Below are 26,005 nucleotides of genomic sequence, written 5' to 3' on the forward strand. Positions count from 1 at the left end.
CTTCACTTTTAGTTGATGCATCTAATTGTTACTCTGGCGAATGAGTATTTATTTAATTGGTGATTTAAAGTATTTCAGCTTTTGTAGCCTATGAAGTTTTGGGAAGGGTGTATCCACCCCGGTGTTATCTTTGCGTCTGCGTCGTGGACTCTTGTGGAGAGCTCTGTGTCCTCAAAGGTTGCGCGTTTGGGGGGCGAGGGGGGACAAATCGGCGCTACAACCGTGGCCTTTGGTTAAAACCTTGAAAATACTTGAACTTTTCTCAATTGAAAGATGTCAAACCCTTCCTTTCTTCGCAGTGTCGCCCTGAAGTACCGACATTTCTAGCTGGAATTGGACGTAGAGGGTGCACCTTTGCGCAGAGACCGGTTTCAATGCTGAGAGGCTCCTCTGGGTGCACAAAGACAGCGGCTCGCAGACGAACTTGTTCAGAGTGAACCGGGGACGCTGGGAGGCGAAATAAACAAACCTCCGGACACGAAGTAGCCGCGACCGCGTAGTTTCACCTCGTCAAACACACGATCCCACCACCCATCCAACGTTCACAAGGTAAGGACTTGTTTTGAATACGTTTCAGCGGGACTAGAGGGCTGCGGAGCGGGTTAAACCTCCTTCGCTTTGGCTTCCCGAGCGTGGTTGTTTTTGCAGAAAATGGCGTCATCGCCCTCTTGTTTCTGCCTGGCCGCGGCGGGGAGAGGGATAGTTTCGGAGACTTGTAGCAGCCTTTACACGTCGCGTTTACCCCCTCAAAGATGAAATCACCTACTGCAGTGTGTTATATTCAACAGTAAACCGTCAAAACGCGAGATAGTTGGTGGTTTCGCTCGGTAGAAGGACGCGCAAAGATGGAAGGGTCACCGGTCCTGTGCGCCAAGCTGCTTCTTGGAAAAGGTGGCACGGAGCCGCAAAACGCAGCGTTTTATATTCCTAATAACGCCATCCTCGCCGGCTCCAGGCTCAACTCACATGACCACGGGTGCTTTGGTGTTAATACCAGGGTGGCGATGGACGTCTTTGTGTGTATTTTATTCGGGTTAGCTCATTTTTACGCCGCACTCCCCTGCCATGCTGCAATCCGTACGAGGGGCCTCACTGTTACGGCTCGAAAGCTGCATTTTGTACTTGGCTTTTCCTTTGATCAAGTCAAGCTGTCCCATTGTGGCTCAAAATAGTGGTTTTTAAGCGGACAATATAACCGTGTAAAAAGAGATTTTCGGGAATAATGGGGGCGATGCAAATCGTGCCATGAGAATGGCGACTGCCCTGCGCTCTGGTTCGCTGCCCGCCAGACGAGGACAGCCTGAATGAGATAAAAAAATAAAAGTATTTTGGACGAATCACATAGTTTGCACAAAACTGGGGAAGTCCGGCGCTGCGCAATGATTGTGCTCGCTGCTTTTGCGCAGGGCACAGTGGCAGCAGCTGCTGTAACCGCCGCCACCATTTCGCCGCGATATGTGTGTGTGTGTGTGTGTGTACGTGCGTGCGTGCGTGCGTGTTGGCCAACCTTTTGTAAATAGTTGGGGACTCTTGGATAAAAGAGCACAATAGTATTCATGCGGGCCCTTTATGGCCTGTGAATGCGGTCCTAAGTCCCACACCGGCTGTCCTGTCTTCCCCCGTCAGCTACGTGCATGCGTCCTAGCACTGGCCACACATCCACCATAGCGAGGCCACTCGGTTCCCCGTGTGTACGCTCCGCTTGGTTCCTCCTGTGACCTAAAGTCGAGGGCCGATCGCGTGCCGAGTGTCACGGCGCGGGCCATCGCGATCAAACCGAAACAATCCGACAAAACATCAGCCGGGGGGGCTGCACATCGCTCGACCCGTGCACATTTTTATTAAGTTTCCTGAGTTATGCAATCGCATCCCCGTAGAGCGAACCGCTCATCCGCCTTTATTTACCCGTTACCCACCACCGGATGGATGTTCGTGTGTAATATCTCGTGATTTGGACCAGTCCCCGCGGTGGCGACGCGGAATTACGAAGATATGTCATTTGCAAATCACCCAGTGCCATTTGCGTCACAGCCCGCGGCCTCGCACGCCCATGGGGGGCGATGGAGTTGCAAATGGAGACCGTGTGTGTGTGTGTGCTGACGCTGCCCCAGCTGAAAGGAAACCAATAGACACAGACCCGGGCGGCAACGATCGCCGTGCGCTTCCACTCTCCAGTTGTGCTCCGACTTGGGATTCTGTGTTAACGCGGAAGATCGCGCGGTTTCCTCGGGATGGTTACGTTTCCTCGCCCTGCCCGCGATGCGTAAGTGGATGCGTACACACGCTGGCTAAACCCGCTACAGTTAAGTATATCCGCCCGGCTCTCCCTCATGGCGCTCGGTGCATGTGGCTATCGTGGAGTCGCTCGAGTGTGGATAAACGTCTTTCCGCTGGACCGTGATGTGACCGTAAAACCTTCACTAACAGCGCAGAGAATACGGCTGGATTACGTCTCGGACACTGAAAAGTCGTTGTTGTTGCATCCACAGCGCGCCACGCGTTACTCGTATGGAGATGAGCAGGGCGTTTATATCCAGGGACGTTTTATTTGTTGCTGTTGCGCTTTTGGGCACTGCGCATGGTTTCATCCACCACAGCTCAGAGAACTTACTCACGAGGCAGAAAGTCCCGAAATTCTCAGAACTACAAAGAGCAGATTCAGCCAGCAAGCACAACATGTATAGTGTTATGTTGAGGGGGAAAGATGTTATTCATATATGATCAGTTGTACCGGTTGGTTGGTAACACTCACACTTCTTGATATAAAGTATTCTATGGTAAGCATTCAAATATATTATCTGGCTTTAAGAGAATATGACTGAACTGTTTGAATATGTTAAACTGCAGTATTTTAATCTGTGCAATTTCATTTAATTGGACCTTATTGTAATCTTGCCTAATGCTGTTGTATGTGGCTCAGCTATATATTTGCATCTAGGTGACAGTATCCACTTCCTGTGCTTTGATAAAAAAGTCTGCAGATTCAGTCAGGCAGTGTCTCCACTAATGTTCCAGGTGCAGTTAAAACCAAATCAAGGAATACAGATTAATACCCACACCTTGAAAATATATTCTCAAAGGTAGAGATTCATAGAAAACAATCTATGATAATGTACGGCTCAATTCAAGGTTCATTGGTGCAACTTGGAGCCTGCATGTGGCTGTTATTTTAGGATATGATTGTTTGATGAAACTTGATTTGCATTGCACATTGACAGAGAACCTGGCTCAGACTAAATTCAAATGTAGAGATGGCTCTACTGTACATGTGTTGACAAGTTATTTAATCAGTTCGTACTTCTGACACAGCAAAGATGGCCAGTCTAACCTTGAGGAGGAGTATGAATGGGTAACTAGGACATGAGTGGAGATAACAAAGTAGGTTATAAGGAACACAAATAAAATGGAAAGACAGATTGGCCCGAAGTTACCAGCACTGGCCTCTATACTTTTATATATGTTGCTCCATATTTACAATGTTGTTAGCGTTCTTTTGACCTCAGCTGGCCTCCGGTCACCTCATGAGACTCGTGGGTTTTTAGTAACCTGAGTTTGTCTCTCTCTCCTGATGAAAGTTTCCCAGGTACCATCGCTGTGTACCAGAGCGGCTGCTGACTGCAACAGTTCAATGATGTCACCGCATGATTCAGTCAGTGTAATGATGTATTATTGTGTTCACGTCACTGAGTCATCTCATCAAACCAGTGTGCTAAGTTAATTCAGTCAACAAACCCATTAACCTGCCGCTCATGGAGGTAAACAGAGGGGACGGACATTAAGATGTCCAGCCAGTCAATAAGGAAGTCAACTACTGTATGTTATCTGTCAGTCAGCACGCTGCGTCATACTCTTTGATGGTTAGGGTTAGTACAGTGAGGGATTCCCAGTTGCTCGCTTTTTCAAAATAATCTTTGTACATCACAGTAAATCAAGCTGATGGAGCTTATTGCAGACCTCAGAATAGCTTATGTTTCAATCTGTTTCAACTTCGTTGAACACTTCATTTTTGTAGATACTGAAAGTTGCTCTTTTGGAGGCTGAATTGGTGTTTGTATAATCTTGGTGTATGCATCACATACACCTCTGCATATGTGTGTGTGTGTGTGTGTGTGTATGTGCACCACCACAGGTAATTCTCTATTTGCAAAAGAAATCTGTGCAGAGAACAATTTGTCGCCACAGTGATTATTATTTGTGAGTTCTCCAAATACAGTGGTGTGATATTCCCACACTCGCAATATCGCGCACAACTGGTGTGTGTGTTTGCACATGAGATCACGTGTTGTTGTTGTGTTAATGTTGTCACATGGGACATTACCGTCACCCGCAGGTACGATTAGACAAATACAGGGTGACCACTTCCTGAAGTCAGTGGCATTTTATTTATGTTAATGTATTTTTTACAGTTGTCAAGTGCATCAGTCAGCTCAGTTCAGCATGTCTAGCATCCTCAGGTGCTATTTGACACACGCCGTAAACTACAGCCAGCCAGACTCACTGGGTGAGGATAAAGTCTTGTTGGAGGACTCGGATAGTGATACCTCGGGAAAACACGTGGTGGTCGTTCAGCTTTCAGAACATATGCCATCTATCTTTTATACATACGTTGTTGTTTTTGTCAAGTCTAACTTGATACGCCGACAATGAAAAGGCGACCCGAGTACAGCAGCGTCATCGTATCCTAGATTTCCAACTTTAGGAGAACCAGAAGTAAACAGAACACGGACTCTACCATTCGGTAATGCGATGCGCGGGGGAACTCTGTCAGCAGGCCGCACAGTCGTTCACATCCTACCTCGTGGTCAGGTGGTGTCGCTGGTGCGTCTGCCAGTAATCAGCATCACATCAGTGAGTGTTGTGTTGTCCCTCCATTAGGAGGAAGTCCCGTCAGACCACCGCCACGCTGCCATCGGAAATAACTAGGAGGAGGCAGCGGTGATGGCAGGCAATCTATTGGCTCTCGATCCACGCAAACATGTAAAGCAAACATGCATACAAGCATACAGTATATGTATATATGCTGTATATATATTATGCACCCTCTTACATGATGAAACATGACAGGCTCATGGTTCCTTGAGGCTCCAGAGAGGAGGAAGTTGTGCTGTTCTCCTCATTTGTTGCCTCTGAGAAGACAAACGGGGATTTTCCTCCTAAAATAAGAGGCGTTCCCAAAAGGGAAGCACTTTGACAAATTGATTCCTGGTTGGCATAAATAAAATTCATTCTGGATTATCAGTGGAGATGGACTTTAAACATATTTGCTCATGAAGTATGTGACATTGGAGAAGATGTCATCGGGTGTATTTGTGAACTATTGAGCTCAGGAATTAGCGTTGTTGCTAAGAAGGCTCAGTGTGTGAAAATGAACTTGTGTTAGGACGATCAAATATTCGAATTGGGAAATTATAGATTGAATTGAGCCATGAAGCCGGGTCAGTTACCAGGCTGTTCAGGGTGATAACTGTGTATCGCTGAGGAGAGGATGATGCCTTGTTGTTTAGCCTTAAATAATTAGTTTTTAGGATCGTCAGTCTCAGATGTTTTTATTTTTTTATTGCCTCAGGCATTCAGTCACATCTCGCCCATTCATTTCATACAGGCTCATATTATTCATCTTTTAGCGATTGTTCCCGTGTTACCTTGCTCATCAACAGTTGTCCATCAAGTACTACAAAGGGGTTCATTTTCAAATCAGCTGTTTTCATTGATCTTTATGAAGTTGGTCTCTCAGCTCGTGTAGAACAGCGAAGTATTTTCTTCCTCACATTTCCACAGCACATCCTTTGACATCCAGAACAATGTATTTCTTTCTGCCGCTGTTGTTTGGATGTGTTTGATTCCTGAAAGTCAAAGGTCAGGACATCAATAGTCACTGCTTTCCAAGTATTCCACACCTAAACAACAGTATACGTTTGGAGCGGAATAAGATGGATGTTCAACGTTACAGAAATGGAATAAATCATTAGAAAGCATCCCGTCTGAAGTGTTCGGCAGAGTGAGGGGCTGCACCGTGGATGAACACCGTCCTGGGTTTGAGCCCGGGACCCCTTGGATCTCATTATCTGAGTCCGAACACGAGTCACCACTTCACAACCACGGCTGTCTGTTGCTACGGAAACCGGAGAGTCCCTCGTGTTAGTGTGCGAGCGTATTATCGGCGCATTTGTGTGTCTAAATGTGTTTGCTCTGAACCTTTTGTAGCACATATAGTCTCTCTGGAAGGGTTGTGTATGTGGTCAGACGGTTGTCTACGCTGGGCTTTTTAAGCCCCGATCAGCACCTGTCAGGTTTTTATGAAACACCTTCTCAGCAAAGTAATTAGACGGTTGGTCTTGGGTTGGGATTTGCAACCTTCTTGGTGCCATTGCACAATTAAATAAGACTCCCAATAAGTATCCCAGGACAATCACAGCAGTTGATTACCGTGTAAAAGGGCACTGTGGATGTAATGAAAGGCACTCTTTTGACATTTGTTATTCTGTCACAATTTGTTATTAAACGGCACGTACAAGTGATTTAAGAGAATCTGTGGCATTCACCAATTTCTCCGCATTCTCTGAATTTTCTCTTCGGCATGAAGCTGTGCAGCCAAGTGCAGAAGATGTGTCCTTTCTTCACAAGGGAAACACACTTGTCTGACTTTAAACACCTCAACCTGAGTGAATTTAGAGTTTGATTCTGAAATTCTAATTCATTTAAAATATTTATACCAACGACCCGAGATACTTGCATTGGAGCAGTAACTCTTCCTTTCAATGCTGGGTAATGTTTTTGATTTATGATAATGACCAAATCTCATAAGTTCACACTGAGTCATGAACAGGTGACCAGTTTGTTCAGGACAGTTTGGTGAACACGAGTTGGAACGCTCGTATGAGCAAAACTCACAGACACATGTGAGAGAGGTTTAGGATGAGAAGTCAAACACTACCTTGCACGAGGCTTATTGATTTCTGTCAAAGACAAGTTTTATTGATGCATAGAGGTCTTCTTCATTTTCAACTCATCTTATCTGTGATCATTATGTATCTCTAGTACCTGCTCATTAGTTTGACAGGGTGCTGGATTGTATCTCAGCACGCTTTAGGTGAACCGCTGATCAACACCATCAACAGGTCATCAGGGGCGACAGGGCTAACAGGCTAACACATGGGAGCATCGATTCCACTCAAGCTCACACTTTAAGCTAAGTGTTCAGCAGAGCTCCATGTCTTTAGACAGTGGACATGAGACATGAGGAGAGCATGTAGACCCCTCATAGATCTACTGAGGCAGATCTTTGCTGTGAGAGGAGAGGGCTAACCGAGGGATGAGTCCACTCCAAAGTCTTATTCCAACTCAAATGGTCTGTTATTTCTGTTAGATGAGGAAGTAAAACCTTTCCTGACTTCAGTGGTCGGTAGGGTCGACACACTTAATTTCCCATTATAGCTAATGGCTAGTGTTAATCTCCCTCCCTGATATAAATAGAACCTGGAAAGGTGCATAATGCATTAATATCCGTCTTCATTTTTCTAGAATTTGAATTATTTTGATCTAATGGTTCCTCTTAAATTAATTGTGTCTAGATTTCAGTTAAACCTCAAACACATCCTCCACCTGTAGCATCTCTCCGGTGTCTTCACCTTATAGTTTGATGCAACTGTGGTTTGTGGTGCTCGGTGTCAGATCCTGCCACACTTTATGTAGAATATAATCTGCTGAATGTAGTGCGCAACAAGCCAAGAGCTACGTTCATCCCCCACATTTGTTTTGAACGTTCCACTGTCTGCTCTCCACGTGACGCTCTGCTCCAACTGTGTGCGTCTCCATCACTGCAAGTAGCCGCTGCTGTTATTTTATTGCACCGTTCTTAATTAGTTTTACACTTTACGCTTTTTTTTTTTCTAAATTCAGGGACAAACTACACGCTTTGAGTAGTTTTAATTCTGTGCATAAACTCTTCCTTATCACACGACGCCTCTTTATTCAGGAGCGTACATGAGTAACACAGCTGTTACCTTGCAAAGTGTTTCATTTCCCATCACAAGGCAATACGAGCGATCTGTCCGTCTGTCTTTTCATGCACGCGGTGTCTTTGTGTTGGCAGCGTTCTGGAAGATAATTTGTTCATCTGACCTGCTCCTCTTTGCTTCGCCAAGCAGAGCCCCATGTACTGACTGTGCACGTGTTATTGAAACAGTTCAGCTGTATTGTAGTGAGACATACGTTGGGGGTAACCCCCTCTGTGGCCCCTTGCCTGTGTTCCCATGTTCTCTCTCTGTCTCGTCTTTTTGGAGTCATCAGCAGACTACAAAACTTTTAGAAAAAAACATTTGAAGTGTGCTCTTTGTCTCCCCCTGCTGGAGATCAGGCGGGACTACAAATAGACCCGAGTGGAGGCCTGCCTATGCAGAAGACGTTTGGCTGTATCAGTGTGTCTTCACTGTAGGCTGCACGTGCTCCAGTTCACTTTGTAATCTAAGTTTCCCCTTAATTGGAAGACGAGATATTATCACAGATCAGTGCTTCCCTGATATTCTGCTCAGTTGTTTGTTGTCTTGCTTCTCCGCTTATTCCAGATGTCCATAAGTTTAGGACACTTGTGGTGTTTATACACAAACTGCATGAAGCACCTCTCTCTCTTTCAGTTATCAGTTGGTCCGCTGACCCTGGTGACAGATAATGATGGCCGTGTGCCGCTCAGCATGACGTCGTGCTACTAAATCATGTTGAACTAGTGTCAGGTGCATGTGGCTGTCAGACCAAGCTGTTGTAACATAGACAGCCATTAGAGGGCAGCATCAAACACTTCATCACCGGTGATGTGCTAGAAATCGATTCTAATGAAGTCGGAGGTTAGGGTTCAATAGTGATACGTAATTATAATAAAGGGGGCTCATAGACTGCTTTACATATGAACACTGTCTTGAATGTGTTGCCCAGTAGACTCTACTGAGGATACAACATAAAATATATATAACTATAAATGTAAATACCCATCCTGACATTGGTTATATCCCTGAGTAATAAAGCAGAACTAAGGAGGCTATACGTTGACCCCAAATCCCAGCACATAATTCAGAAGCAGCAGAAGTGACTCGTGTACTTCATATATACATGTATGCATATTTATGCATGCTGGCTACAACAGTACTTGTTCGTATATTGGTTTTTAATGCAGATCCCCGACACAGGAATAGTGCTCCTAGCATTGCAAGGTCCCCTGGGACAAACCCAGATACCATTAGTGTTTGTTGGTAAGGCCAGAGTACTCCCTAGTGTGCCTCAAACACAGTAAGGGGGGGGGAACATGGGTTTAATTGTCCCGTCAGCAATATGACAAGCAGCCGAATTAGCATTCTGGGTAACAATTACTGACCTTTTTAAAATAAGCAGCTAGTAAACTCATAAAGAGTTTTTTCTGATGCATTCTACATGTTTTCACACAACGTATCTGCACAGAAATGTGTCGTACAGTTTGGCAACAGAAGTGAAACGTTGTCCTTGATTCTAGGACTAAATGTAGTTTTCCACTTCGTTAACTTGTAAAATAGTTTGAACTGAAGGGGATCTGGTTGGTGCATCTGAGAATATATCAAAGTAAAACACACCCTCAGTAAGCAGAGTATCTTTACTGCATTGTGATACATAAGAATATATAATGACATGCTGCTCACTAACCTGCCAGGACTCTCACTTTGTGATGTCTTACAGATGTGTGAGAGGTTTGGCTCATTTACAATCAAAGTAACAATGTAGTATAACAATGCACCATTATAATAATGCAGAGTGGCTACTGTCGGTGATAAGCTATTGAATTATTGATGTATTAATATGTAAGCGGTACTTTAATGTTGTAGTTGGTCAAGGTGGACTTATTTTGAACAACTTCATAAAATGGAAATACTCAAGTAAAGTACAAGTACCTCAAAATGAGCTGTTCATGTACCGAGTTACTTTTCACTAATGGTGTTAAGAGAATGTAGACATGTTAACATTTTCACTGCTTCTATAACCTGTGGGGCTCCAATAAGGTTGTATATAACTACTGCTGTATCTTCTTGTCCTTACAATAATGCAACAGGTGCTCTGTGTGTACATATGTACGTGTATCTGCAGTACAACTACTGCAGATACACAGGTAACGGCTAGCCATTTGGTGTTAATCTATACATAAGTGTATCTATTTCTATATTTTGAGAAGCTCAGGTATAGACATGAACAAGTATTTCATATATGTTAGCCCTACACCCAGCAGCAGTAGTGCTTCATGAAGTGTGGAAGTCCTTGGCTCATGTGGGTTGTTGTTGTTGCAGGCTGCAGGAGTGTGCTGGAGCAGAAGGCCCCTCTTGAAGACATGGTGAAGGTCCAGAAGTCCACCAGGAGGAAGAGCGCCCACTGTCTCCGCAGACTGGAGGTACTGGAAACAAACCCGACTACAATGCCTGGATGTTATTGTCTAGTGTCACTCCCTTCACTGTCAGCCTGTAGAAAACATACTTCCTACATGTACATGTCCGACTCGACCTCCCGGGTCATTAACCCTCAGCTCTGTATGCAAATACTTTTGTTTCTTTATTTATTCATGTCTTAACACTTTTTGTTGTTCTTAGGGGAATTACAGCCTGCTCTGTTTATGCCACAGCCTTTACCTCCACGAGGGGTTTACAGTTTGGGCTCAAACACCAGAGAATATGATGAAAGTCACAGTATTGAGATGCATCCACATACTCCCCTTCTAGGAAGCACCTCAGAGACAGCTGTTGCTCATTTAATGTAATGCACTTTGTTCAGAAAGGATTCATTACAGTCTGTCAGATATTTATTATTTGACAGACAGTATTTGTTTCCAGGATCATAATGAAAACATCAGATGAGATTATACTTTGATATAAGGTATATGATATTTGATATGAACATGTGTGAATACTGAATAATAGTTGAGAATATCCACCCTGTTTACTGCAGGTCTCAGCACTGTGTTCTTTGTTCCACCTCGTGGTTTTATTGAGCAGTAAGTGGAAGTTAATGGCGAGTCCACCTACTAATCAGTGCCCTTGTCATGCTTCATGCTCAGCCCCTCTCAATGAACAATAACATGAGGCATGAATAGTTGATTGACAGTCAAGATCTTGGAGGTTTTGTTTTTCTTGCCATAGTAACACAGACATTTTAGATTTGAATGAAATAGGTTTCATTATTTTCCTAAAGAGCACGATCCACTGGTAAGCAGTGTTTGTGTTCAGTGGCTGTGATGGTTCGTGTGTGTTGCACGGATGGGTTCGCTGAGCGTAACACACCGTTCAGCTATTTAACGGTCATTTGATTACGCCGCGTGGTATGCACAGTGCGTTTGTGTCCAAGTGGCCCACTTGTCCTCGCTGATGTGCTGTAACGCGTCCGAGCGGCGGAGTCATTTATCCCTCTTCAAGGACAGCGGGGGACGCGATGGGTGAGGGAGACGGACACGGAGAGAAAATGAGGATAAATCGGTGGGTGGGAAGGGAGAAAAGACCGGGGAGGTCTGGTCAAGAGACACAGCTACACACACACACACACACACACACACGGACAACACACTCGCAAAGGCGGATGTACATGCGCACATGGGAGGGTTGGTGTGGAGTCACTTATCTGCTGAAGGGTGGCTCTGTGTGACAAGGTTAATGTCCCCCTACAAAGTCTGTGGGTGCACAGGAGACATGACAACACACACACACACACACACACACACACTTGCTGTGACACCTCATTCTGCCCAACGATATGGATTTTGTTTTTCCAGCAAAGGGTGTAGATTCATTTCATCTAAGATGGGCACTCTGTCCTCCCTTGGGTTCATGCCAGTGTTTCTTTATTTATTCATGATCCATTTGTGTGTGTGTGTTTTATCTACTCCTCATTTGAACGAGATTGTTAGCGTCTCTCTTTCTTAAATACGCTATGTGTTGACTTTGAACATTTCTGACTTTGGCGCCTCCTAGTGGCAGTGTGAGGAAACTATTCACTGTGGCAGACAGCAATGTCTGCTGCTTCCCTCACCACCGACACATCTGAGATTATCGTCTGAAAGATAATACGTTGTTGTCCACCTAGACGCAGCACGCAAACTTTCCCAAGCGCCTTTCTTTTGTTTCAAGTTCATCGTTTTAGTGCAGTACTACCTCGACATTTACAATCCGTCCCACGGACACAGGACGTCTCAACATCTGGTTGAAAGTTCATCCAAATCGAGCAGTAAAGCTACTGTGAGGGATTCACAGTGCTACGAATCCATTCATTTGTTCTGACTTTGTTTAGTTTAGTCAGTGAGGCTTATCGCTACATTCCCACAGCTTCATCATCACCGCAATCACAGCGCGCAGGTTAGGGTTGCTTAGTAACGGTAGGTGCAACAGGAGCGCAACGTCTCAAGCACCTTGGATGATTTTAAAAAAAGTGGATGAAATTAGCACAGCTGGCATTTTCCAGTTTTTAGATGCAACATGTTGTTCTACAAAGACACTATAATGGCATTACTTTGAGTCCTTTTCCTCCTTGTGTCTGGATCTGCACCATGCTTTCTCTGTAGCTCATATCCTCATGTCTGCTTCTGGTCCCACAGAGGGCTGCTGGTCAGACAGAGATGGAGGAAGTCCCGCTCCAGCCAGCCCCCCAGCACCCACCACCGGAGGAGCCCCGAGGAGGAGAGCAGTCCACCGATCAAGCCCAACTCCAGACCTCCGCTCCGCCTGAGGCGCCGTCGGAGAACTCGGACCAGACGGAGACTCCGATGGAAGTCCAGGACAAGGACGACACCGCGGCCCAGCTCCAGGCCAAGCCTCTGTGGAAGCCCATCCCCCCTCTGCTGCCCGAGTCGCACGGGAGCGGCACCGGCACGACCAGGGACCAGATCTGCCAGACCGAGGCCAGCGGTGGTCATAACACAGGTGGGTGAAGTTTTCCTCCCACTGCACTTCCTGCTGCTTTTGATTCATCCCCCTCCTGGCTAAAACTGTCTGTCAGCCTCTAGTGGAGCTTTACCGTCAGAGTGTCAGAGGATGACATCACATGGTGTGTGTGTGTGTGAGGAAATGGAAACCGGAGGAGGCTCTGCGTTCAGCGTGCACTGCTGCTCGGCCTAACATAATGAAAATAACGTAAAATTTGTATTAGAAAAAGAAAAGAAGATTCTTAAACGATGTTGCTTGAATGAATGGATACATTGCTATCCGGGGTGTAACCACTTCATCCATAGAAATGTTGCTGAGGTTGATCTTGTCTTGAGGCTACTGGCTGTCTGCGCCGCCCGCTTTGATTTATTCCCTCAGTTGACAGCTCGTGTGTTTCCTGACCCTGAAGCCGAGCTATCCTATTGATATTGGATTATAAAATCTACTACATGGCTATTATTTTTGACGATGTAATGTTTTCTCCTGAATGCTGACATGTTTCCTTCCTTCCTTCCTTTTGGCCTGGCTTACCCATATTCCTCTCTGCTTTTCCTTCACCGTAGCTTTCCTCTAAAAACAGATGCAGATGTCTTGATTCACATGCAAATCTAACAGTGCTGCTAAAGGAAGGCGCCACTCATAGTAAAGGGAAGCTGTTTGTGTGGACCGGTGTTTCTGATTGGCTGATCTTTGACCTTCTGGCAGAGGGGGGGGGGAGGTCGGCGGGTCGTTGACCTGCCCCGCTTGGATTATAGCCGAGGAGAGGTGGGGGGGGGGGGGGGCATTCTGCCACACATTCATACATAATCTCCATCTCTCTCTCTGACACACCCACTCACACAGTTGTCATTCACACTTCCAGCTCTCTTTCTGTCTGCGTCTTAGTGGGTGTGTCAGTCTGTCTGCTGTTTTTTTTCTTCAGTCACAGACACACACACACACTCTGTCATGTTGCACTGTTTACCCTGTAGTGTGGGTTTGTGTTCTTTTAAGCAGATATGGGGCCAACAAGACTCTAAAAGTGCACCAGTCTCGAGAAGTAATTTAATCTTTGATTAGAAATAAGTCATTAAATATTTATGTTGGCGTTAATTCAAGGTGCTAGGTCCGAAAATGTCCCCGACATCTCTGTTACAAAATGCTCTTTTTGTTGCAGCTTAAATGATTGTTCTCCCGGTTACCTTCTCTTACATCAATATAATGTTGGAAACTAGACGTAGCTACGTGAGGTCTGTGGTGCTGTGTGTGAGTGTAATCGGTCTGCTCTTGCTGTTTACGTCTCTGTTTGTTAGCCCGTTGCCATGACATGTTAACATAGCATTGACGCTGAATTAAAGAAAATGCATGAGAACGGGTAGAATGAGAGCACTTTACCTCCCCTCCCGGTGATCCCAGTCATCATGGAGACACAGTCAGCTTGCACCAGGACCCACGCCTGCTATTTTATTTTAAATGTTTCGTCCAAAGGATCAATGTAAATGTTGGCCCTTAAATAGCCCTTAAAATGCTAGATTATTTAATTTTTTATTTTCGGCCTGTTATGGACTAGTACGGGTTGCAGGGAGAGCAACCCTAGATCAACAGAGTGTACAAGGAACCAGAAACATGAAGGGTGAAACGTGATGACCTCACTGTGTTATTGTGGCAATCAAAGGATCAAAAGTGAAGATGGCGTAAAAGCGGGTCAGTGAATCAAATGAAATCCCGAGCAGCACCAGGACCGCGGTGCTGCTGACCCCGCCCTCTCTGATGATTGAGGTCGAGCCAAAGCAAAACATTTTCCAATACACATCAGTACACTTCCTCCTGGTCACATTACTGTTTAGGTCGAATCAAACACTACACAGACTCTGAACACTGTTGGACCCCCCTCTGCAGTATACTTTGTGTCCTACCAGGTCCCCCATATCCCCAGGTGACGGTGTGTGTGTTTCTCCAGGTCTGTCATCCTCTCATGTAATTAAATGCCGGCTTTGATTAAAAAAAGCAATCTGTGTCTCTCTCTCTCCAGGTCTCTGTGTGGAGCCCGGAGATCCTCCTCTGCTCCAGCAGCCGCTACAGACCTCCAAATCTGGCATTCAGCAGATAATTGAATGCTTCCGCTCAGGTTCGTGTCTGTGTGTTTTTTGTATTTATTATTATTTATGATGCAGACCCGGCGCAAGTGTTTTTGCCAATGACAGAAATGATCTCAGTCTTTATATCTGGCAGCATCTAAAACTGAACCACCAAGATGCAGACCCATTCGTTCTTTAACAGCAGCTCCAACAGCTCCGATTCCTGAGCTCTTGAAGTATGCAAAGCATCTTATTCTCTCGTCGTCCACACGTCGCATGTTGTGAGCCAGCCGAGTTGAGTTTTAGTGCGATAACCAAAAGCTCCTTCAAGGGTTGAGGCACTCATTGGTTGCCACTGCTCCCAGGCAGAGCCAACATTTTGTGGGTCAGCGTGATTATCTCCTGCTGTCATCCTTATTGCGCCAGTGGCAAAAGAGCAATAGATGCCAAGGACACACAGTTCTGAAAGAGGAAAAAAAAAAAGAAATACAGACGCGGGAGGACATAACAATGTGCGTTTTGTGCATTTTGTGTGTGACATCACGAAGGTACGGACATCTGTGTGAGTCACCCTAACGGTTCTTACTCAGTGATTTTGCATGAAACTTGTCGGCATGCTCACAACAACACCGGAACAAAGGGAAGGTGATGACAGCAGTGATGCAATCATCATCTGGCTCCTTTAAAATGTCAGTGGAAATGTCAGAAAAATGTACCTTTTGGGCATTTTATACAGACTGGAATTGATCATCTCCTCTCTGTTTAAAGGAATACTTCACCCCCAGAATGATCATTCGTATATCAATTACTCAGCCTGTGTTACCTTGAATTTGTGAAAAACACCTTTGTTTTCCTCGCATGCTCAACACTGGAAATATGGAGAATTCGATTTTTTTTTTTTTTGCAATGAATTGTGCGATAGTCTGTATGTGATATGGTAATATGTCCTATAATTCTCCCTGGAATCACTAAAGGTAATCGTCGCTGCTTTTCTCTTTTCTCTCGCAGGCACCAGCCAGCTGAAGCACATGCTGCTGAAGGAGGTGGACACCATCTTTGAGTGCAAACTGTGTCGCAGTCTGTTCAGAGGCCTGCCCAACCTCATCACTCACAAAGAGTACTACTGCCTGTCACAGCTGCCTGAGCCCGACGGTTAGTGATACAGCACCGAGTCAAGGCCAGAACCTGTGTGCATGCTGAGAACATGCACATGCAGATTTGTACCGATCACATCAAACAGACAAACAGAGACTCCTTGAACACGGCAGGAATCAAACTGACTTGAGCTCACCACACACACACACACACACACCTATATACAGAATCATTGATTACTTTCACATCTCCTCAGGCTTCTCCACATTTTACTTTCATATTCTTCCTCTCCATCTGTCGCCTACTCATTACTCCCCTCTTATCCCCTCTGTCTGCACACAGCACTCTTTTTTTATTCCTTTGCACACAAGCTCGCATGCACACTGTAACATGTTCAATCCATCAGTCGTTTCGCTCACTCTCCACGTATCACAAAGGGAATTGGCTTTGATGTGGCAGCATTTGTGTTTTTATCTACTTCTTATTAGCCACCGAATGTGTCCACACCTCTATTCTGTGCTGCTCAGACGTGTTGGGAGACTCTTCTCTCTTCTAACTCTCCTCTCCTCCTAAAAGAGAAATCAATGTCAACACAAACGGTCAATTATATTTTCACACTGTTTTATCCACTTTCGCGATTGTCGTTGTTAAAAAAATGAATTCATTCCACCTGCTTGCGTGTTTAATTAAGTTGTCCATCGGCTTAATTATTCTCAATCAAGAGTCCATTTCCAGTGACTGAAAGTGTAGCATAATGTTATTTTGATAAATGACTTTAATTGGTGTCTGTTTTTCAGCATTGAGACGCTGGGCATCAATTGTGTGGTTACTAATAATCGAGCCCCGACAGTGCAGACTCCAGCGAGGATTTGTGGTCCATTTTTAAAGTGCCTGTAAAATACAGTTCCTCTCTTTCCATCCTCTCTTCATCCTGCTGTAAACAAAGAGGAATGTCCACATAAAGGAAGCTTTAGAGAGGCTTGTTCTGGCCATAGTTTTGTACGAGTAAACGCATTATTGTTAATAATAAGGACGTAACTTAATTTTTACTCGTTACTTTAATGCTTGTTTTAAATGTTCGCATTTATTTATTTTTGATTGTTTCTCATTTGATAGGTTCATCGGGGGATGACAGACAGAGCGCAGCCATGAAGGATTTATTGGAAGCCATATATCCCAGAGTCCCGGACTACGTGGTCCGCCTGGAGCCCATTCAGACCACCAACAAGGCCGTGTTCCAGTACCTCTCCACAGAGGAGGAGCTGGCTAGATTCCCATCGCACACACCCAGGTAGGTGCTATGCCAATTTGGTTCGTTTTTCCATAGAGGAGCACAACACTCGTCATGAACACAAATCCAGTTTGTGCAATGTGGTCTCTATGGACCCGACTTCTTGTCATCTAAAGCTCTCACCACGCGAGCGGGGGTTTTTAGGCTTCCCCCAGCTGTCCCCGTGTCTCTGACTGTTTAGTCTCGACATCCTTCACAGTGCCAGAGAGAGTCCGGTAGCGTGGGAAGGAGAATCGGCGGAGGGCGTGGACAACAACCAGCCGAGCCAGCTCGGAGGGCCAGAGAGCCACAGCAGCCTGGGACAGAAGAAAGGGGAGGCCGAGGAGGAGGCCAACGAGGAGCAGCCACAGCCTGAGGACGAGGCGTCCACGAGTGGGGTAGGTGACTGGATAGAAATACCTTTCTTTGCTGAGACATGATGCGTTCTCAGATGCTAAAGGTTGATCTAGTTTCCCACATTGCCTTGTTTATCACACTCAGTCAATCTCTCTCCTCTTGGTTCTCTCCCTCCCGTCCAGGTTGAGGATGTGACGATCTCCTGTTGTCTCTGCGGTCAGGACTTTAACTCGCGCCGCAGCATCCGACGTCACTGCCGCAAAATGCACCAGAGCAAACTCGAAGAGCTCCGGAAGTTCACAGAGACGCGCACAGTTCCCACAAGCCTGCTCTCTATGGTGAAAGGTAAGAGTTCATTCAAAGACAAAGATTGAAAGTGGTGATTTAGGAACCCACCATAACAAAGAGGTTGACATATTAAACTAACGACAAACGTTGTTGTTGTTGTTGCTGCTGAAGGCCGGCCAAGGACTCTGAGCACCCCCACTGGAAAGTCCTGCCCGGTGTGTTTCAAATCCTTCGCCACCAAAGCCAACGTACGTCGTCATTTCGACGAGGTGCATCGCGGCCTACGGAGGGACGCCATCACACCCAACATCGCCTCGCGGCCTGGCCAGCCCTTCTCTCTGGAGGCCACACCCCCCAGGAAGAGCAACAATTCCTCTCCAACACGCAGCAGCAACTCCAAGACCACCCCCGTGACCCCTAAGACAACGCCTTCGAACCAAACCCCGTCCAAACCACAGAGTCAGCCCCCTGCCTCTCCACAGGCGACCCCGGCCTCGTGTCGCTGCACGGTCTGCAAGAGGAACTACAGCTCTCAGGTTGGTCTGTTGTCCTACAGGCAGCCTCAAACCTTTCTAGCTTTTGCTGTCTTAAAAGTCTCAGGTGCAAGCAGGAAGAGATGTTCTGTTTAACATCTTAAATTGGTTGTAATGATTGTGGAGGAAAATATATTCATTTTTCAAATTCTTGTGTGTATTTCAGCTCATGTTGAAGAGGCACATGCGTATTGTCCACAAAATATTCAGCATGAAAAGTAACAAGCCCGCGACCACGCCAGCCCCCTCTACTCCGGCAGCCACTCCTAGCAGTAGCGACGCTAGCGTAGGCCCAAGCAACAATGTCCGCGTGAAAGAGGAGGCAGTCGAACCCTCAGATGAAGACGAGGAGGATGAGAAGGAGGAAGAGGAAGAGGAAGAGGAAGAGGAAGAGGAGGCCGAAAGCAGTCCGGCCCCGTCTCCTAGCGAGAGCCCCGTGCCGGCTAAATCTGTTCCCGTGGCACAGACCGCTCCGAAGGTGAAGGTAGAGGAGGCCCCGTTGAGCCCAAAGATGACGGCGTCCGTACCTTCATCATCCTTGCGTGGCAACAACACGTCCGCCGGGGGCGGGCTCGCAAAAACAACCAAACTGTCAGTGGGTTTCGACTTCAAGCAGCTCTTCTGCAAACTGTGCAAGCGGCAGTTCAGCTCCCGCCAGAACCTAACCAAGCACATCGAGCTGCACACGGACGGTAACGACATCTTCATTAAGTTCTACCGCTGCCCCCTCTGTCGCTACGAGTCGCGCCGCAAACGCGACGTCCTGCGTCACGTGACGGTGGTCCACAAGAAGTCGTCCGCGTACCTCGGCAAGATCATGCCCAAACTGGAGAGCCGGGCGGTGAAGAGGTTAGCCGAGGTCGTCCTCAGCACTCCGACCCCCAACAAGAGGCCAGGCGGCGTCAAAGAGGAAGTGAATGGGCGTCACGCTTCTTCGTCGTCCTCCTCCCCTCCTTCGCCTCCTGTCACTCGCAAGCAAGAGTGCTCCACAGCGGCGCCCACCACCTCGTCAGCTTCCTCCTCCTCTTCCTCCTCCTCCACTTCCTCTTCCTCCGTCCAGCCTGCTGCCCCCGTCACTCGGAAGCAGCAGGACGTCTCATCGCCAGCGTTGGCCCCGTCCCCTCCTGTCACCCGTAAGCAGGAGAGGCAGCAGACCCACCAGCCTCGCCCCCTCAGCCCCCCGCTGACCCGCCGCAGTGAGAAACACACACACCAACGCAACTCCTCCTCCACCGTCCCGCCCAGCAGCCACACCCCACACACCCGGCGGCATGACGCCCCGTCAGAGAGCAGCGGCACGGGGTCGTCGTCCTCCACGGAAGTCCGAGTCACCAAGAATTTCTCCCTCCACGCCTGTGACCAGTGTGGACGGGCCTTTGCCAAGAAGGTATTTGATTTTTCAATTACTGACAACCTTCTCATTGTCTGCATTCTGCACACACGTGACATTAAAGATGTCTCAGCTGCTAGTTTGATCCATGTAATGAACTGTAGCGTGTATCTGTGCACTGTGTGGATCTATTTAAAGTACTGCTCTTGTCTTCCACTCGTTCTCTCAGCTGTACCTGGAGTCTCACAAGCGAAGTCATCGCAACGCGGTGACGGCGGCCGCCAGCAGGAGGAAAGGAGTCAGCACCCGCTCCAAATCCCTGGTCTGGTGAAGCACACACACACCGTAAGAACACACAGGTGTACCTGCTGTACGGGGACGCTGTCTACTCCTCCTCTCATTTTGCTCTCTGTTTTCTCTCGAGTTGCACTGGATTTCTTCCCGTCTTGTTTTCTCTCTGCTGCTGCTGCTGCTGTGTAGTCACAAACCACAAAGCGAGGCGGCTGTGTGGTGTGTATTTGAGCAACTTTGTGTGTGTGTGTGTGTGTGTGTGTGTGTGTGTGTGTGCTTGTTACGAGAGAGGTGTGTGTATGTTTGTGTAGAAGACCATTCCCTTGGGCAAAGATAAGACACCACAATCATTCTGCAGGCTTTAATTGACCACTGAGCACGTTAAGCAGCTGTTTCCTACGTTCTCGCTTTACTTTTCCGTGTATCACACTGCTCACAAGAGATCTTCCACTTTTCTAATTGTTGCTCTTTTTTTCCTGGATCTTTCCTCTTTCTTCCCTTCTTTTTCTCTCTTGATCTTTCCCCTTACTCTCGACTCTATTCTTCCTCTTGTTCTTCTCTTTCCTTATCACTCTTCTTCTTCTTCTTCTTCTTCTCTCTCTCTCTCTCTCTCTCTCTTTCTCTCTCTCTCTCTCTCTCTCTCTCTCTCTCTCTCTCTGCTCACAGTCAGCTGGGGATAATGGACCAGCTAGCCTCTAACAATGAAGAAGCCAATCAAAACTGATGGACGAACGGAAGGAGCACAGAGCAGAGATGAAAGAAACAAACAGAAGGAGTACGATACAGGAGTGAAGTACAACGGATTTCCACCTTTTGCTTCAGAACCAAATATATTGTTGGTATCGGACATTTTCTTTTTTTTTTTGTATAGTTTAATTTTGAAGCCAGCCAGCTTGCTGGACGGTCGCGCTGCTATCCACAGAGAGACTGTTGTGAATAGAAGACTCACTGCTACTGTATACAGTATATATTTACCTACGACGGCATGTGTATAGATCCAAAGGCAGGTGGCTGATTTGTAGTGTGTGTGTGTGTGTGTGTGTGTGTGTGTGTGTGTGTGTGTGTGTGTGTGTGTGTGTGTGTGTGTGTGTGTGTGTGTGTGTGTGAGATCAGAACTGGATCGTGACCTCCACAGAAAATCGACTGGAAACCTAATTGTTGAATTTTTTTTCTTTTTTTGGAGAAAGCAGAACTTGATTGGACCGTTGCATTCCCAAACAGATACACAAAACATATGTGGGTCCTTGGCCACTTTTCTGTATGCTCACAACTTCTATAGTGTTTTTAGGGTGTTAGGGATACATTCAAGACCACTTGCTCAACATTATGTTTGACCAACAGATAATATGTTTTTTCCCCTCCTTCATTTCCCGCTGACAGTCGGAGGACAGTTGTGATCTGCTGTCAGTGTTTCCACCTCTGCGGCTTCAGAAGGCTGCTCGCCTTTATCTTCTCGTGTAAGTGTTTCTACTGAGAAGCAAACTGATCAAAAGTCCACTTGTAATATTCTTCATGCCTGCAGTCAATAGTCTGATTTTGTTATATCTGCTCTGTAGTGACCAAAAGCAACTGGAGTGAATCGTTTATTATTTACAGGGAGTAGTTGAGTTAAAGGAAACCCCAAAGTATATTTTTCCCTTAAAAATTGTGTGTTCGCTTAGAAAGAAATCCTCTGATCGACCCTGTTTTCTCTCCATATATTAACAGATGGCATAAAGTATGAAGGTATGAAACAAAACAAGGCCACACAGTTATGATTTAACATTTTTACAAATGCACAGTAGATGAAATCACATTAATTATATTATCTTATAATATAACAGCTCAGTTTGACTGCTACCTCTAAGGTGCACTAACATGGTCAAAACATTCACACTATCAAATTGGCACCATTATTACCCCCCCCACATGCAGAGATGTGTTAACGTGTGAGACTCTAATTGACAGGGAGCAGAAAATATGGGATTGCACAAAAATATCAATTAGTAATCTGTGTTTGAATGCATATTTTTTCGCGGTCAGGTTGCTGTTGGTGTTGCAGTAACAGCCGTGGAAACCATTAACTGGAAGTATTTGTTTTCTCTGTTCAACGAAATATCGACCGCGGTCATCTTGCTTGTCACGAAGCAGGAAGCTGACCCCGAGGCGACACGTCTCTCCGCTGTAGTGCCTATGAGCAGCAGGTGTTCGGGTGCTAATCCTCCTTATTTACAAAGGGCCAAAACAGCAGGGAGGCTGTCACACGAGGCCCTGCTAAGCTCAACAGTTCTGTTATCAAAAGGTAAAAGTTTACATTGAACTTCTTTGTTCCATTCACAACAATTGTACTCAAACTTAAAAGAGGGGGGGGGGGGGCTGCATTTGTTTGATGACAGCGACGGGTACCCCGAGGTAGTCTTTGAAACACTGGCACAAGCGTGATCGAGGAAGACCAAATGTAGATATATCTTAATGTTCAAAGAGAAAAGCCATGAAATGGAACAAAAGCAGAAAAAGGAAAGGAAAGACCAAACTTTATTTTTTATAAGTGAAAGCGCTACTGCGACACGGTCTTGAGAACATGTATATATGGATTATAAATAATAGTTCTAATAGTCACACTAGTTATTGACTTGTACTTAACCGTCGGTTGCCCATATGCTTCTGACGTGTCCGACTAGTTGATGCTCCGCCGCCGGTTAATGCCGAGGCAGGTTTGCGTCGTTCCACGATTAGTTGTCTTTGTTTGCGTCGCATTCCCTTGTTTTTCAAGGAGGTTTTTTGTTGTTGTTGGAACGTGCGAAGAGAATTCAAACCGTAGGAGACTCTTTGTTTTGTTTTGTTTTTAAATCTCGTCATTTCTTTTCCTCATCGGCTGTAATGTGTTCTTAAGCTCACCTTCTAGAGAAGCCTTTCAGATGTGACAAGAATGTTGAAAAGCAACCACTCAATGAATAAATATGTACTGCTTCAAACCTCACCGGGGAGTTTTTGTTTTTTCACGAGTCATATACTTCAATCGATCATGTTTGTTTACTGCTTGTGCAGAGAGGGGATTTCATTTGCCTTCTCAGGAATTATTTTTTTGAGATTTTTAATTTCACATCCCCAAAAATAAGTTGTGAACCCGCTGACCCGTGATGGTCCACACAAAGTGCTATACAGCCTGTATGCTGTAGTTTGATATAATTCATCACATTGTAATGATTGTTATTATGAACTGATCATATTTTTAGTGTGCTATTGTTTTTGTAAATTATGAATTATTAAACTGTCAGATAAAGCAGTAAAATGTACACAATTTCCCTCTGAAATGTAGTGAAGTAGAAGTACTATTAGGTAGCATTAATTGGAAGTACTTAGAGTACAAGTACCTCCAAACTGTACTACAGTACATGTATAAGTTACATTCTTCAACCGCCGATTTACCTGTTCATAAAAAAGAAAAGATTCCAAATTCTCTGACGTGCCACAAAGGTCATTATTGGGTGTTGTTTTTTTTCTTCTGTTGCAATAACGCAACTATTGCCGCGAGATGGCGCCATTGCTCCGCGTGCCTCCCCCCCTCCTCCATCCGCCGCAGCGGCGAAGCCCCAAATTGGACGTGTTGCGCACATCTTCCCCCGTTGTCACACGAGAGAACACCCGGGTCTGTTTCGATTGCTTGGTTTCTCACACCACACAGCTTATCAAATTGTTATTACACAGCAGATGGGATGCGGTTCATATATTTAATTCCATTCACCACAAAGGGCCACGGCGCTATGGTTTTACAAGGGGGGGGGGGGGGCAATGGGCGCAGTTAAAATGGATTTAAGATCAGGCAATTAAAGAGTGTGGCGCAACGCCTGTGTGAGCATATTTTTGATGACTTATTAATGTGTTCAAATAACCAAACCCTCTACCGTGGAAACTATCGATCCGATGGATTGGTAATACACTTGATTGAATGTGTGGACTCCGCTGGACGACAGTGGGTGCAATTAGACGATGAGTTGTTGCGGGTGGGCTGGACTCGATGCCTGGGATACATATGTTCCATGTAGTGTGTGTGTGTGTGTGTGTGTGTGTGTGTGTGTGTGTGTGTGTGTGTGTGTGTGTGTGTGTGTGTGTGTGTGTGTGTGTGGGGGTGTGGGTGGGGTCTCTATTCCGGCTGTGGAGAGTCGTGCGCTGTCCCTTTCAGCACCGACGACCGGAGGAGCTGGAGAGGAGTGAGCGCGCGCGGACTTTCGCGGAAAGGGTTTTACGTGCGCAAAAGTGCGGGGAGCTTAGCGAGGACCATGGATACAAATCAGGTGCGTTTTGCCAACATTATTGATCATGGCTGTCATATTCCGTGTATGAGGAATTCCTCTGCTCTCTCTCTCTCTCTTTCTCTCCCCCCGTCTCTCGCTCTCTCCCTCTCTCTGTATCTGAGACTCATTCTTGGGTATTGACTTCATTACAGGCAGCCTTCCTCTGCTGCCACCTTAAACAAGTGCGGGGTTAATAATTGCATTTTCACCCCTAAAATCAGCTCTGCTGATCACGACGGAGCACTTTTAAATATCGGCTGTATATATATACATATATATATATCTTCTTTTTTGTTTTTTTTTCCCTCTTCGTGTCTTCATCTTGTGGATGGTATAATTGTCTTTGCTGGTGTATGAGGGGGGGGGGGGGGGAGAATCTCACTCCAGGAGGGCTGATATTTGTGGGGGAAACTGCTGAGCTCCGCAAGGAAGTTGCCTGAGGCGGACAGGGACCCCAAGGAGGAGTCCGCGGAGGAGTCTGGAGACGGTGCTTCTCACCCTTCACACGCTGTCGGATCGATTAGATTTTCTGAGGTATCTCATATGCTATCATTTCCATTTTTTCCTCCCTCCCTTCTGACCAAATGCTGTTGCCTCTTTTTTCCCCTCTTCTTTTTGCTGTGGGTGTTTTCTCTCTTTTGGGGGCATTCATCCTGACATTCCTCAGTGTATTTTGGGCAGACTCTCTTATTGTTTCAATTTGTCTTGCTGCCGATGTGTTATGGGATTTTATTGATTTTTGCTCATTTCCATTTTCACATGGATTCTGTGCAATATAGTGGTCAGGTGAGTAAATGTCTTCCCAGCACGTAGAAGAGGTATGTTTCAATTAGTCACTCAAAAATTGCGTGGGTTTTGCGTATTGAAAAAAAAAGAAAGAAGACATGAACCATCGATCTCCATAATTACACCATTGCAATGGTGCTTCTCTGCTTTCACTGTCTTAATTAGGGTGTAATCAGAATGCCACCACTGCTGTAGAAGCCACGCGGGGCTGCATATGAGCATATACACCCTTAACACTTTGATCTCTCACATTTCTGAACCTGTGGGCCGCGTTTTATCTCCAGACACATGACCTCATCATGTCACAGGCATCCGTTTCAACGATCATGCGTGAGCTTAACTCTGTCTCTTGGAAGCTGGGATTTTACGTGTTTATCCATATATGGAAACAATTAGAATATAGCAAATGTGTTTTCACTTGTAGAGAACGTGAATGGGAAAATATGCTGGATTTAGTATAGATGACTCCAAAACACAGATTGTCTTAGTGTTATATGAAATATATTGAATTAAAATGGATGTCATTACATGTATGGATATGCCTAATATATGCATTTAACTTAATATTAATGTATTTATTATATTATAATTTGTGGGTAAGCCTGTAATGAATGGGGGGGTGAATCCATGAAGGTGCGTGTGAGAGAGTGTGAGGACAGGGTGTATTGACTGCCTCATTGGCCCACGATCTTGCTAAAATCATTTTGCTGCTAGAAAGTGTAAGAGATAACGGGTATACACAGGGAAAAAAGTCAGGTATGAGAGAGAGAGAGAGAGAGAGAGAGAGAGAGAGAGAGAGAGAGAGAG

At 45.8% G+C, this 26,005-nt stretch overlaps 2 protein-coding genes across 13 annotated transcripts in view; both read left to right on the top strand.

Annotated features, from left to right (window-relative positions):
- Positions 1–201: 201 nt before the first annotated feature.
- znf800b (zinc finger protein 800b) lies at positions 202–23,900 on the top strand. The gene is made up of 12 exons (XM_031865784.1): positions 202–549; positions 10,302–10,402; positions 12,590–12,914; positions 14,929–15,024; positions 15,983–16,126; positions 17,186–17,360; positions 17,560–17,737; positions 17,879–18,041; positions 18,156–18,520; positions 18,684–19,904; positions 20,077–20,192; positions 20,805–23,900. The coding sequence occupies exons 2-11, from the start codon at positions 10,343–10,345 to the stop codon at positions 20,176–20,178; spliced, it is 2,829 nt and encodes a 942-aa protein (XP_031721644.1). The 5' UTR covers positions 202–549; positions 10,302–10,342; the 3' UTR covers positions 20,179–20,192; positions 20,805–23,900.
- A 365-nt stretch (positions 23,901–24,265) lies between these two features.
- The window catches only part of grm8a (glutamate receptor, metabotropic 8a), a 246,472-nt gene continuing 244,732 nt past the window's right edge, over positions 24,266–26,005 (top strand). For 10 of the 12 annotated variants that reach the window (XR_004213383.1, XR_004213384.1, XM_031865639.1 and 7 more), the window contains exon 1: positions 24,266–24,412. The gene's annotated coding sequence lies outside the window, so the exon portion shown is untranslated. The other 2 variants (XM_031865641.1, XM_031865640.1) reach the window with 2 other exon arrangements.

Source organism: Anarrhichthys ocellatus, unplaced genomic scaffold, assembly GCF_004355925.1.
Source record: "Anarrhichthys ocellatus isolate YVR2014 unplaced genomic scaffold, GSC_Weel_1.0 scaffold33, whole genome shotgun sequence".
Taxonomy (NCBI): domain Eukaryota; kingdom Metazoa; phylum Chordata; class Actinopteri; order Perciformes; family Anarhichadidae; genus Anarrhichthys; species Anarrhichthys ocellatus.

Bases quoted from the DNA above. Each gene is read 5' to 3' on its own strand.
- znf800b (XM_031865784.1), top strand. From the start codon at position 10,343: ATGGTGAAGGTCCAGAAGTCCACCAGGAGGAAGAGCGCCCACTGTCTC. The intron at 12,915-14,928 runs GTGGGTGAAGTT...CTCTCTCTCCAG, and splicing joins CAGCGGTGGTCATAACACAG to GTCTCTGTGTGGAGCCCGGA. The intron at 17,361-17,559 runs GTAGGTGCTATG...CATCCTTCACAG, and splicing joins TTCCCATCGCACACACCCAG to TGCCAGAGAGAGTCCGGTAG.